Raw genomic sequence first — 12987 nt, forward strand, 5'->3', positions numbered from 1 at the left:
GCGCGAGATATTTGTACAAAAGCAGTTACATTAAATGGTATAAATGAGAGCGAAGAAGTGTTTTTGCCCGGCCTTCACGCCTCACCACAACAATTTTTTTTAAAGATGTCATTTCTATGGCTTTTTCTTTCTTTTTCTTAGACTGTGTTGAGCAAATGTGCGAATTAAAAACAAATAATAATATGTCATTCTCTGAAATGCTGAATTGATATTATTCTACGTTTTAAAGGAATTCCGGGGGAAGGGAGGGGTAAGGGCGGGGTATACAGGCCACCTCCAGGTGAACCTTCCCTATCCGCCCCAGAACATCCCCACATCGATCAAAAACACAAACAACTGTAGGTTCGAGATTTCAGTTGAAATCCGCCAGATTTTCAAGTGTTATATGAGAGAGTGCATCTGTGTGTTATATCAGGTACCAACCAACCCACCCAATCACCCACCAACAAAAGTATAGATTGGCTGTCAATGCTTCATCCAAATCATAAACACTATGGCGAGATACAACAACTAACCTAGTACACATGTACAATCGCGCTAACTTCATAAACTCCGTCTATCGCATTCTGGTCGTTTTAGCATGCATTTTTAAAAATGGCCGGAGGAGTAGCTGTAAACATATGTGCCTAGCAGTTTGTTAGTCCTTCACATGAGCTTAACTTCGAAATCTTAGGATAGAATTTAGAACAAAATATCTTGTCATGACAATTGTAAGAAAAGATAATAACAAGCTTTATTTTATATTTTGGGCTCGGATGTCACTTTTTGCGAATAATTCAAAATTAAAAGCATATTCCATACAAAGTGATGTTTGCATAATTTAAAACGTTTTAAAGAATTTGGGCAATATTTCAATTGACTCCTCTCCAGCCAATACCGTCATGTTCACTTATCACAACTCCTATGATATCTGTACCTCTTGTTTCGAGAACTGGCGGAGCATGCAGACAAAGTTCCCCATCCTTTACCCCCCAGAGCTTCTGAGGATTTGAGAGCCAGCAATCAGAAAAGCACTTCATTTAGTTTCTTTCCATATACCGGCCAGACAATGCGCAGCTGCTAACCCTGATGCAGAAGACAAATCAATCAAACACTCTTCCATAAAAGGTTACTTGGCCGCACTCCGTCACTTTCATAATCGTTCTGGCTACGACTTAGATCTAAAATATTCCACACGCTTTCAGTTGTATGTCGAGGAATATTGCGACCTCAAGTCTGTTTTACTTTACATTATGATTAGCCATTCGCATTTTTTCCATTCACAACACACTAGGAACTCCAATATTATGCCTCACAAAAAAATCATTATATGAGCCGCAATGGTGCTTGCTTTCTTTGGATTTTTGAGTAACTCTACTTTTTGCGCTAACCCCCATATGACACAACTCGATGTTATATATTATTCGTCTCACCTATCTAGAACGGACCTCTTAGTACAAGTTAGGTCAGACGTCTATTTTTGAAGGGGGGAAAAATCATGTAGTAATATGTCCTGTAGAGGCAATGAAATTATATTTACCCCTAGATTGAAAAAGATTATTTTATTTTATTATGATTTGGAGCCTCTCGATCCACATACTCAAAATACCCCCCAAAAACTATCTATGTTACTGATGTTAATGTTCTAAGGTTTCGTCATTGTGCCCTATGAATCTTACAACACATTGAGGAATGATGTATTATGTTTTCACTCACCTGTTCATGGTTAAGGGTATTCCGCCATATTGTGACCAAGTGTGGCTGGAAATCCATTTTTGAACCGATGGCCGGCTTCTTAGCGGGTACCGCAGGGGTAGTCGTCAAGGTTTAGGTATTACACAACAAAATTGCAGTCAGTTCTAAAAAAATTAAAAACGCAACTTTAAATGAAGAGTATGAATAGCCATTTAAGATAACAAAACAGGTTTAGGGGTATATAATTATTACAGAGAGAAGTATCTACTGTGATCCATGTGAGATGCCGAAGCCATCAGCGTAACTCAATGGCTTGGTCTGCAATGTCTCATAGTACAGGGTATAAACATACTCACCAAGGTAACGGTCAAGGTAAAGGTAAAAAGCTTGGCATAGTTGACAAGGTGTTGCATGCGTTACATAATAGAAACCTTTGGTTACATTAATATTTCAGGGCACAAATAGACATCTAATATTACGGTCTGTAAAATGCTATATCCTATAATCCCCTCTAATCTCACTTCTGGGTCAGATGATAGTAAACTCAAATCTTTTTAATAATGAAGTACCATGTTCCTGCATTAACGGTTTCTGATGAGTGCCGCTTTAATTTGATATTTTTAAATGCAGTGTGGTCGATTTTCGCTACAGTCAAGGTTATAAACGAAATTACGTCAGTATATTGAAATTTGCAAGCTTCCCTACTCGAATAGATGCACTTGCCTAAAGCATACCACGAAAAAAAAAGTAACAATGAAAAAATCTCGCAATTTTTATTTGCAATTTTTTGATCAATGGACCAAGATTTTGATTCGGGGGGCGAATCAGAAACTTGGTTAATTTGCGATGTGATAATTAATAGCCTTTTAATAAGCTAGCCAATGAGGCCGAAAGATGTTGCAGACGGTGTGTAGATTGTCTGCTTGTAACGTAGCAATAAAACTCGTTGATTTTCGGACGTTTCGTTAAAGACACAATACCACGAATTTCTTCCACGAAATCAGAAGAAGTTGACACGAAAATTGTACCGAAATCTTCTGTCTTTCGCTGGATTATCTCCAAGTTTATTAAATACAACACAGCTAAAAGCATATGAATTCCTGGGTGGTAAGTGTGCGGTGATATATGGTATGTTTTTCAGAGCTTTGAATTTCACCAAAGGAATCTAAAGACCATATGCTCGTCCTGGAGTGCGTTGTATAGCACTATTCGTGGTTTGCATTCCCTAGGGCGGCCTTTAGTGAGTATGACAGATTGGTGCTAAATACTTAAATGAGGGACCAATCTGGGTTTCTTAACGAGAATATGATTAAGGCACCCCGCGTAGAGTGCCTATTCAAGGACGTTTAACAGCAGTGCTATGAGGCGAAAAGAAGTAATTGATTTGCAATCTTCATGGAATCATCACGGAGATTCGTTTGTTAAGTTTTTGCCCGAAATACTTCGAAATTAAAAGAGGATTCAATGATTAGATGTCTAGAAGAAATGAAACTTTTTCGACTTCGTCAAATGCTTCTGTTCCTTGATTACATTCTCATATACTAATGGTGGGCCTCATTAGAGCCTCAATATGTTCGGTAAACTTTTTTTGGGACAAACGATAAATTTTGCCCCAAATTAAGACTAGCTCTGAGTAATAGATAATTCAAAAATATAGAGTATTTTAAGGAATCCGTAAGTGAAATGGAATGGAAATGCTTTGTTTTGTGCGGTGAAAATGAATCACATTCACCAGTATGAATACACTCTTCAACTTTAGTAAGTTGATTTCGCCTAAGAACTCGGTAAAGGTCATATAATGGCCATCAAAGATCATTAATAACGCGAAGAAAAAGTGCTGAAAAACACATGATACTCATCCAAGGAAAAGACAATAAGAGTGGCCTGTACACAGGAAGTCCCTGAAACTATAGACTGGGAAAGGGTCATTTTGTAGCAACTAACATATGTTTTTGGATAATTAATATACAGTCAAGAAGGTGACACCTGAGTCACCTGTGATATAATCGATCGTCGTGTAGAAAAGCTATCTTTAGCTGTGCACTGCAATATTATTCTAGCTGTTTAAGTCAGCATGGGTGTATTTGAGGTAAAATGACTCCAAAATTACAAGCATTATTTTTCCACAGAGGTATATTTATTGGTGCAGGGAAATTAAATGGATTAAACAAACGTATACGTTATTTAGTGGGAGACTGGTTGAGTGTCTCCATTTGGACCGGCTTTTCTAATAGTTTATATGATCCATATGATAAAGAAAACACCTCCTTGCTCAATTGGTAGCAATGCTTTCTCAGACAGCGTAATCGAGTTGTCAAATCCAAGGAAGGATAGAAGGGAATATGCCCTCAATTAACGGCTTATGATTACACCTCCATTCCTAAAGCACTGCAATAAAAACATCCAGAGAGCTCACAAGTGCATCTTTTCCGGCCCATCACTCAATGCCCTCAGATGGAAGTCTGTAAATCGAATTTCAACGTGTGTATGGCAGTTTTATGGCTATACGTTACTAGCTCTACATAGACCAGAACCGTGTTTTACTGCGATTGGAAGCCGTTCCTAAGTGGGCAATCGAGCCGATGCCAGCCAAGTTATCGAACGAGTGGTTTCAACCACTTGAGTTCCAAAGCAGATTAAATTTTGGAAACAAGTCATGGTAAAAACTGAAGTCATCCCGCATTAACCTCAACATGGAGCTTAACTACGTTTATGCTTTCAAAGTTGTACTTGTCCTATTGCAAATCCACTCAAAGTATGTTGATAAGAAGATTTTATCTGATTATTGCCTTGAGCAGATTGCCGTTTAGTACTTATACGATTAGATGATTAAATTTACAGAATTTACCTTTGAAGTCCATTTTATACAGCTATCGATCGACAGTTCTTTACTCCGCTTTCTATTTCGCAGAGGATGTTGCTATGACATTTTTAACTCCAACAAACAATTCGAGGATCCCATTCTAAATTCCAATACCGTGTGCAAAAACACGCCGTCGCTGAATCGAGAGCAGATGAGGCTTTGTAAAGAATTACCCGACGTTGTGGCGAGCGCTTTACAAGGAATGCAGTATGCTGTTCACGAGTGTCAGGCCCAGTTTCGTTATCGTCGCTGGAACTGTTCTTCGTTAGAGATGAAGAACCGAAATCCAATGTCGAACCCTCTCCTAAAACAAGGTAAGTGTTCATTTGCCTTTTTTGGCTGACTGACATGTTTTCATATAGTGAGTTTGTGAGTATAGTTTTTTTTCCGTTTTGGAAGAGGGATAACCTTGAAGAAGTTCATTACTGGATAATTGAGGTCTATAATGTAATAAAATCTGAAACTCGCAAACATCGCTTTAGAAAGATCTCATTATTCTTAGAGGAGAGGCTTTCTTCTTTGACTTTTTAAAAGGGGTAAAAACTAGAAATAGAATGCACAAAAAATATTTGTTTTACACGATGCATTTCGTGACACGTTTCAGTTATTGTCACAGAAAGACAAATTGCTTGTCTTCAATCATCATAAACATCATAAGGGTTGGGAGGAACTCGACGATGAGCTACATATGTGCAATATGACCTCCATACAAGGGCATTGAAGATTTCTTCGTCTTTCAAGAAAATAATGATGAAAATTGTCTGGTTATTTCGTATTACGATGATAATTCGGTTCATTTGAGCGTGCACAAAAGGCCTCTCGGAAGACATTTGGAGATGCTTTTATAGACCGCAAAGAATGCTACTTGAATAACACGCGACTGACCTTCGAAGCAAGGTAAACACGCTTTTGGTTATTCCTAACTTTTCCCGGTCAAAAGGAGCATTCAACACCAAGTTAATGAAAATGGAAAGAAGATGTTTTCTTTAATATTCTTCTCTCATGTGTTTTATCAATATTGGGATGTATCGCAGTCTATTGACCTGTGTTGTTAAAGTGCCACTACCCGGCAACCTCTCCCAAATGCTTTGAATACACTACTCAGACACAGGACATAGATCTCATCATAAAATTCGGTTTCTGAGTGTTACTTTGAATACCTGTGACCGTGTCTAAGATTAAATATTTATTCTATAAGGTTTTCTGTATCCGAATCATGACTACTTGGATAACCTACAGGAAACGTTTCTTATATACATTCGGGTTGCTTCTACAATCTTTGTCATTGCCATATCTTATTTTTAGAATGCACGAAAACGAAGTAGCTGTGTCTGTTAATTATCCCCTTAAAGATATTTCATATATTCTAAGGTTTTTAAAGAAAAAAAGACAAACACGAAAAGGCTGTATAGACATGGATGAATGACGTCATTTATCAAGTGCTTTCCTTCCTAACACTTTTAAAAAGCATGCTGTTCAAGTACTTTTCGATTTTTTTTTTTAGCTAATTGGAATATTAGACAAAATATTGATAGAGGATGTAAGAACAAACATATTCTAAACCATGTTTTTCCCTCAGTGTAAGTCTATCCATGGACTTAATGGAAAATCCTTCAAAACATATTTACCTTGCTAAAATTGAATAGTACATCTTCAGTTCATGGCACAACACGTCCATCCCATTTTTTGAATGGCAATTGTCTTATTAGAAACTCAAGGTGTTATGGTAAACCCAAGTATTTTTGTTCCCTTACAACAAGCTCCCATGCAAAGGTAATAAAAGATGTCCTCCAGTTCAAGAATAAATGTAAGACTAGAAGAAAGATTTTTTTAAATGTCTGAGCAATTGGGTAGTATCCTATTCTCTGACTGAAGGGTTTTCATTCCTACTTGTGCCATCGTGTGGATAGTTTTTCATGGAATACCATGTGTAACGAGTGATACACGATAGCTGGCCCTTGAAAAAGGTCTTGGCGGTAACTGCGTACGTGAGCTTTAATTGCTAATTTGAAAGCCATGAAAATATCCAAGAAATAATAATAATAATAATAATAATAATAATAATAATAATTATTATTATTATTATTATTATTATTACTAATATCCACTTTGTTGTCGTAACAAAGCATGGGATAATCCTGAATTGATAAAGTTTTAGTTTTGTAAATTTTCATGTGTTCATAAAGTTTTCATTATTATTTATATTGCGCATATTCTATAAAATGACCATATGTGCATTACAATATTACATAAAAATAATAACCAATAACATTAAAATAGAGTGCTCACACTAAATCCGTGAAACAAATACTGATTTTTAGCACTAAATAGTGATAATTAAACAATTGAAAACAAAGGATTCTGTATGAAATAGTACTAATTAGTACTATTTAATGTTCACGGTTTTAGTGCGTGCACTCTAACGTAATTAAGATAATGCTAAAACTTATGTTATATATATATATATATATATATATACAGAAAATAGTTAAGACTCTGAGCTAATAATGTATCATACTATGATGGAAACTAAGAATAAATAATAATTTAATTATATGACTTAGTATTAAATAAATAAGTCTTCAGTAATGACTAAAGTAGCTTAAGTTTACCCAGGACTATAGGAGGGGCAGCAGGAGCCCAACCCATGGGCAAGTGAACTTAGCCTATACAAGCTATCCTTCAATAGAAGATAACTTTTGAATGCCACTTTGAGTAAAATGTCATTATGCCTTAAAAAGTGCGCATGCTGAACTCAGAGAGCTATTTCAACCAGTCCGAGCAGTGTTTTGCAAGATTATGAATAGCAGGACAAGACGTGCCTGATTGAAACATTTAAAGAAGGTGTTGATCGCCCAGAACTGTGTGACATATTGTCATTGTATGCATGCAAGAACTAGAATGCTTTATCTTTCATTCACTTACATATACGCAGATTCCACGTCCCTCATGATCGATCACGTAAATATTTTTTATTGATCATATTTTCTATTACCATCCCGTGACTTTTCCGTCGCTGACAACGTACCAGTATTTGTCATCAGACATGATCTGTGTGATCATATTCATGTTCTTTGCTTATGCAAGAAAAAATTCCTCGGCAGATTTTCTTCAAGTAGAGCTGAAAGGTACTGAGTAGGCAATAAGTGGCTTAGCCGAACAGAAATAGTTCAGTCGCTTTTAAGCACTTGAACCGCACTTACGACACTTACTTTAATATCCCTACTTCTATAAAATATTGTCTTCCAAATCTGTTAAGGATGAAGTTGTGTCATGAGTTAGTGTAAACTAGAAATATACTTAAATAAGGTGTATTTAGAATTCAAACTTGCATTGTTACGAACTTCGATCCCTTGTCATTAATTCAGTGTTTTCCTTGGACTTCGTGCATCGTGGCTCAGTGGATTGCGTCGGTGTGTTTCGAGTTGTTAATGGATAATTCGAATGCCTCAGGGTATGTGGATCTCCAGTTAAGTGTATTTCTAAAGAGCGTGTGAAAAAGTCATTTAATCACATATCAGTCCTACGCTTCTTTAATTACTTTTGCAGCTTCAAAACTTCCTAGAAAGCGTTTATATTGCTGCAGCGCGTATGTTTTATTACCACATCAATTATCACTGAAAATCAAAGTTAGATATGTGGACAATCAAACATAAATATCACTTATCGCCAAATGAGATACTTCAGAACAAACAAGACTACTTTTCCAGTTTGCCCAGAGGCTTCAATGCTCGTACAAAACAAGGAATTAGAATTTTTACTAGAATTTTTCAGTTTTTCACTTCGTTGGATTATAACTATATCTTATATAGCGTACTTTAAAGTGATGTGGTGAAAAATTAATAATTTATCTTCATCGAGCATGTAATAATTATTAAGAACAAGCAGTTAAGGTCTCATTTAAACCTTGAGTGCGCAATCATTGATCCAACCAGTATTGCTCATCAGCACTGATAACAAAGATGGCTTGGAACACGGCTCATGGATGCTGTAACATCAGCGGTAGTCAATTTTAGAGATCTAGAATTTTCAAAGATTCCGAATTCGCTGAATCATAGTACATTCATATAGAAGCACTAAACGTGAGCATACTGTGATATCAGTAGTATTTAGTATTATTAGTATTTTTCAAAGTTGCATCAACGTTGATGCAAAATCAGCATATATAAAAATGCATTGCATATCCAATAGCGGATGTAAGGGAGGGGTGCCTTGATATCGTGACGCGTTCTGTTATACCTCACTACCAGACAAACAAGTACAGGTCCTGGCCCCGTCTATATGAACGCAATACTAGTTAACCAATAATGGCTTTAACTTTTCAGGGTTTCGTGAAACGGCATTCGTGCATGCTATTGCATCGGCTGGAATAACCAGTGCTGTAGCCAAGGCCTGCAGCATTGGCAAGCTTGCCACCTGTACATGTGATCAATCGATGAGAGGAAAAGGCGACGGTTGGCAGTGGGGTGGGTGTGGCGACAACATGAAATATGGAGCCAAGTTCTCAGCACGATTTTTGGATTCGCGTGAGACTGGACGCGATATTCATTCTTTAATGAATTTACACAACAACTTAGTTGGACGAAAGGTAAGATAAAGTACTTCCATCTAATAGTTTTCTAGGACCATGGGCTATATGTGGGTTCTTAAAATCAAAAGAAATTTCAAACTATCATTTATTTGTTATTCAAACACTGCACTAAGAGTTGGAAACAAACATTCTGTTAGTAACTAAAGAGTAAAAATTAACTAAACATTTTAACTTCTCATTTTAACTTCATTGCCAGCATCAACGACTTTGCACATCTATTTTTGTTTGGATTTATTATTTCCTCCAATGTAGCAATAACACTCAATAGGCGCGATAAACATTTTAAATTAAGGTCAACGAAAACTTTTAAGATGATCTTATTTGGTCAGCTAAAAGCTTTATCTGTATCGCCTTGTGGGTATTGGACAGGATAGTTAATTGGTTGTATTGACATGTACAAACACTGTTCCAGACGTCAACAGCACATGTATAGTCATACAGTGCACTACTATCTCTATCACGCATCCCTTAATAGGATGTAAGTAAACGTCTCGTTTTGCAATCTCTTTGCAAAAACGATTCTGAAACGAAATCTCGAATGAAGGTCAATAAGGCTTTTAAGATAATAATCTAGTTTAATTAGGCGAAGACGAGCTTCTTGATATTGTGAGGCCTTACTCGATAAGTTCTATTAACCGAAACTATTACTAATATCCAAATTGAAATTACTTCAATCAGAGGTAATTGATGGTTTATAATAATTTCATTTCTAACCTAAAGTTTTATCAGCCTCATTTAATATCCTTCCACTAATATGCAACACCTTTTTGAACAGATGAGAGAAGAAAGACCTTTTTGTACGGCTACTAAGACGAAATACATATTTGACCGTGCAAATTAGGAAGGTCTTCTCTGCCACATTTGTCAGGTTAAAAAGGAAAAGAAAAAGCGAGATATATAAATGATTGTGACCTAGTTTTTACGACGAGGAAACTAATGCCCTCGAGGAGTTTTTGGAACTCAAATAATTGAGCATTTTCAAGATACCAGTCGATAAAGGATTAAAAGGACTGCTGCTTTTTGCTAAACACCTAGCTACCGAAACGTATCTGCTTAAAGCTATATAAATTGAAATGGCAGCTCTGTGACGTCGCACAAAATCCAGGAATAAGAAAGCCCGATATTCTAAGGTAATTTCAGATTCAAAAAAAGTTATTCGTTTTCTTGTGTTGACACTCGTTTATTGACGAATTAAAATGTTCAGAAGCCTTTTCGATATTGGGCACGACTGCGCTACAGGGTGCTTTGACCTCAATGCCTGTTTCAGTGTATTACACGTCATGTGACTCCCAAGAAAATACTTGAGGCGCAAAACAATCGTTCTTTTTGAAGCCCTAAAATTATCCATGTTATTTTTCATCGTTTCAGCAAGTTTTTGGGTCTGGCAAGAAAACGGAGTGATAACATCATAACTGTTTAGTTAAGGAATGGAATAAACCCCCAAGGTTTAGGAATTGGCACAGATGAAAAAACACTCAGTAACTGATATGTTGAATTGAGCAATATATAGTCTGAGTGTTTGGATGTCAGTGTTGAATAGACCCCCGATACTACTTAATGATCTGCTTTTAAGACAGCCGCGTCTCAATTGCAAAGACTCTGGAATAGTTTTTTTTGAAATATATGAAGCTTGTATTTATTGTTGGAGTCATGCTCAGAATAAAATGGATACCTTATAATACAACGATAAGGAAGATGATGATGATGATGATGATGACGAGGATCAATGATAATAGTAATAATTGATGAATATGTTGCAATTGGCAGTGGTCACATGACAGGGCAGTTTATGAAGACGGTAGTGGCGGTAATGAGCTGTTGCCTGGTTTTTATGGTCGCCCTCTTGGTTGAATTTAACGAAAAAAACAAGTCGTTATCCTCTTTCGTTATACCAACAACATGCCCGCCGTGCTTTTTGTTATTTGATTCTTTCGGAAATGGTTAATAAACCAGCAATCCATTATTTATCTTAAAGCCTAGATTATGCCAAAAAAATAAATCATCTCCCTCTCCAAGCCCCTGGATTTAATTTCAATTTTAACTATCTCTTATTCCTTCCAGACAGTTATAGAAAACTCGAAGACAAAATGCAAATGTCATGGAATGTGTGGTTCCTGCAGCGTGAAGACTTGCTGGAAAACTGTTCCAAACTTTCGAGAGGTTGGTGATCTTCTGATGGAAAAATATGACTTTGCAACGCTAATACGCGTAAACAATAGAATCCGCAGCAGCAAGGTCAAACTAAGACCTGTAAGAAGAAAGTTCAGGAGATCTGGTTTCAAAGGAGAATTAGTTTATTTTGAAAATTCCCCAGATTTTTGTAAACCTGATAATTCGTTACTCATACAAGGAACAGAGGGACGCGTCTGCTCCAGGGACTCGTTAGACACAGATAATTGCAAAAGTCTGTGCTGTAGTCGGCCCTACGGAACCAAGAAACTCTCCGTCACCAAGAGGTGCAGATGTCATTTTAATTGGTGCTGTTACGTAATATGTGACGTATGTGAAGAAACGTCAGTTCTCAATGTTTGCACGTAAATTCAACATTACCGTACCTGAAGACCCAACTTAGGCTTGAAGCTGCAAGGAAGCCTTGTAGTATGATTCAAAGAAACCTTAGACAAATTGCCCAAAGTCAAAAAAGACACTGGATGATACCATGCATGCAAAGGGCCAAAGCAAGTGGGAATGCAAAGGAATATGTGCATGCCTCATAAAAACGAAGGACACGGAAGTTAGGGTAAGGCGGTCAGGTACACAGTTTCCCCTGAAAAACGAGTGTGTGTCCCTTGTTTTAGTAATCCTGGGGAAAAAAACGTCACAAAACAAAACATTTGCTTCCTATGTTCCTGAAAATTATAATTTGTTCAGTGGGAGGTTAATTATTACAAAGTTTCTCTTTCAGCTCCTCAATAATAATCTTTAAGAGTATATACATATACCCGTAAGAAAGAAAAATATAAAATACAGCAACATTTCCAAGAAAAGCAAAGATGTTATAAACAGCGCAAACATGAAAACATATTCTAATTTATGATAAATATATAATTGCTGTATATTACTTTGCTTTATGGGTGATTTTTTGTCCATAGAGATACCAAAAGCTAGCCAGGTTGATCTTATTACGAAATACATTTATTGATAACACAGACTATTTTCAAGATGTTTTCCTTTAAAAACCAAAATGTATTTTTAGCCAGTGATCATGATTTATGCTATTAGCTGTTTTTGTTTATGTTATTTAGAAAAAAGCACTTACTGAAGCTCAAAATGTTGAAGTCTTAGGTTGATTAAAGGCATAAAATAAAAGGATATGGCGATTGAATTTTGACAAACTATAGCTGACAAGAGACACTAACAATTACACACCACAGGCTTACTAGGATCCAGCACCACCACACTACTGGTTGACCACGGCACGAAAAAGCCACACCACTGGTTGACAAGGATGCCAACAAACCACTAGTTAAGAAGGACACCTACACTAACAAAGAACTGATTAACGAAGAAACAAATAACTTGTTGATGGGGAGGACAACAAAACCATTACACCAATAGTAAGAGGGGCACCAAACGGAAGACGCTACTGGTTGATCATGATATCAACAACAAAAAACACCACTGGTTCACGAGGGCACCACTGGGCACCACTGGGCACCACAACCAACACCCGGCACTGGTTGACTAGAGCACCAAAACCAATACATCAATAGGTGACAAGGGTATATGTAAAAACGACAACACACAATTTGTTGAAGAAGACACAAACACATCACTTGTTGACGAGGGCACCAACACAAACACAACACTGGTTAACGAAGACAACAACAACAACACTCTACTTATTGACGAGGACACT

At 36.8% G+C, this 12987-nt stretch overlaps 1 protein-coding gene and 1 long non-coding RNA gene across 2 annotated transcripts; one reads left to right on the forward strand and one right to left on the reverse strand.

The window, feature by feature from the left end:
* Nucleotides 1–501: 501 nt before the first annotated feature.
* Nucleotides 502–6448, reverse strand: LOC116298360 (uncharacterized). The gene is made up of 4 exons (XR_004197328.2): nucleotides 6166–6448; nucleotides 1696–1838; nucleotides 1413–1492; nucleotides 502–1065 (listed from the first exon to the last, which is right to left on the reverse strand). It is a non-coding gene; the product is annotated as an uncharacterized LOC116298360 (long non-coding RNA).
* On the forward strand, nucleotides 3996–12453 carry LOC116298359 (protein Wnt-10a). The gene is made up of 4 exons (XM_031706778.2): nucleotides 3996–4429; nucleotides 4586–4851; nucleotides 8863–9125; nucleotides 11190–12453. The coding sequence occupies exons 1-4, from the start codon at nucleotides 4368–4370 to the stop codon at nucleotides 11664–11666; spliced, it is 1068 nt and encodes a 355-aa protein (XP_031562638.1). The 5' UTR covers nucleotides 3996–4367; the 3' UTR covers nucleotides 11667–12453.
* The last annotated feature ends 534 nt before the right edge of the window (nucleotides 12454–12987 follow it).

The sequence above is a fragment of the Actinia tenebrosa genome, unplaced genomic scaffold (assembly GCF_029948245.1).
Source record: "Actinia tenebrosa isolate PJP-AT-01 unplaced genomic scaffold, QUT_ActTen_1.0 PGA_scaffold4__44_contigs__length_22323623, whole genome shotgun sequence".
Classification (NCBI taxonomy): Eukaryota; Metazoa; Cnidaria; class Anthozoa; order Actiniaria; family Actiniidae; genus Actinia; species Actinia tenebrosa.

What these genes read in the sequence shown, in the direction of transcription:
- LOC116298359 (XM_031706778.2), top strand. Translation starts at nt 4,368, where the DNA reads ATGGAGCTTAACTACGTTTATGCTTTCAAAGTTGTACTTGTCCTATTG. An exon ending in GAACCCTCTCCTAAAACAAG is followed by an intron (nt 4,852 to 8,862) that starts GTAAGTGTTCAT and finishes TTAACTTTTCAG; the next exon opens with GGTTTCGTGAAACGGCATTC. An exon ending in ACAACTTAGTTGGACGAAAG is followed by an intron (nt 9,126 to 11,189) that starts GTAAGATAAAGT and finishes TATTCCTTCCAG; the next exon opens with ACAGTTATAGAAAACTCGAA.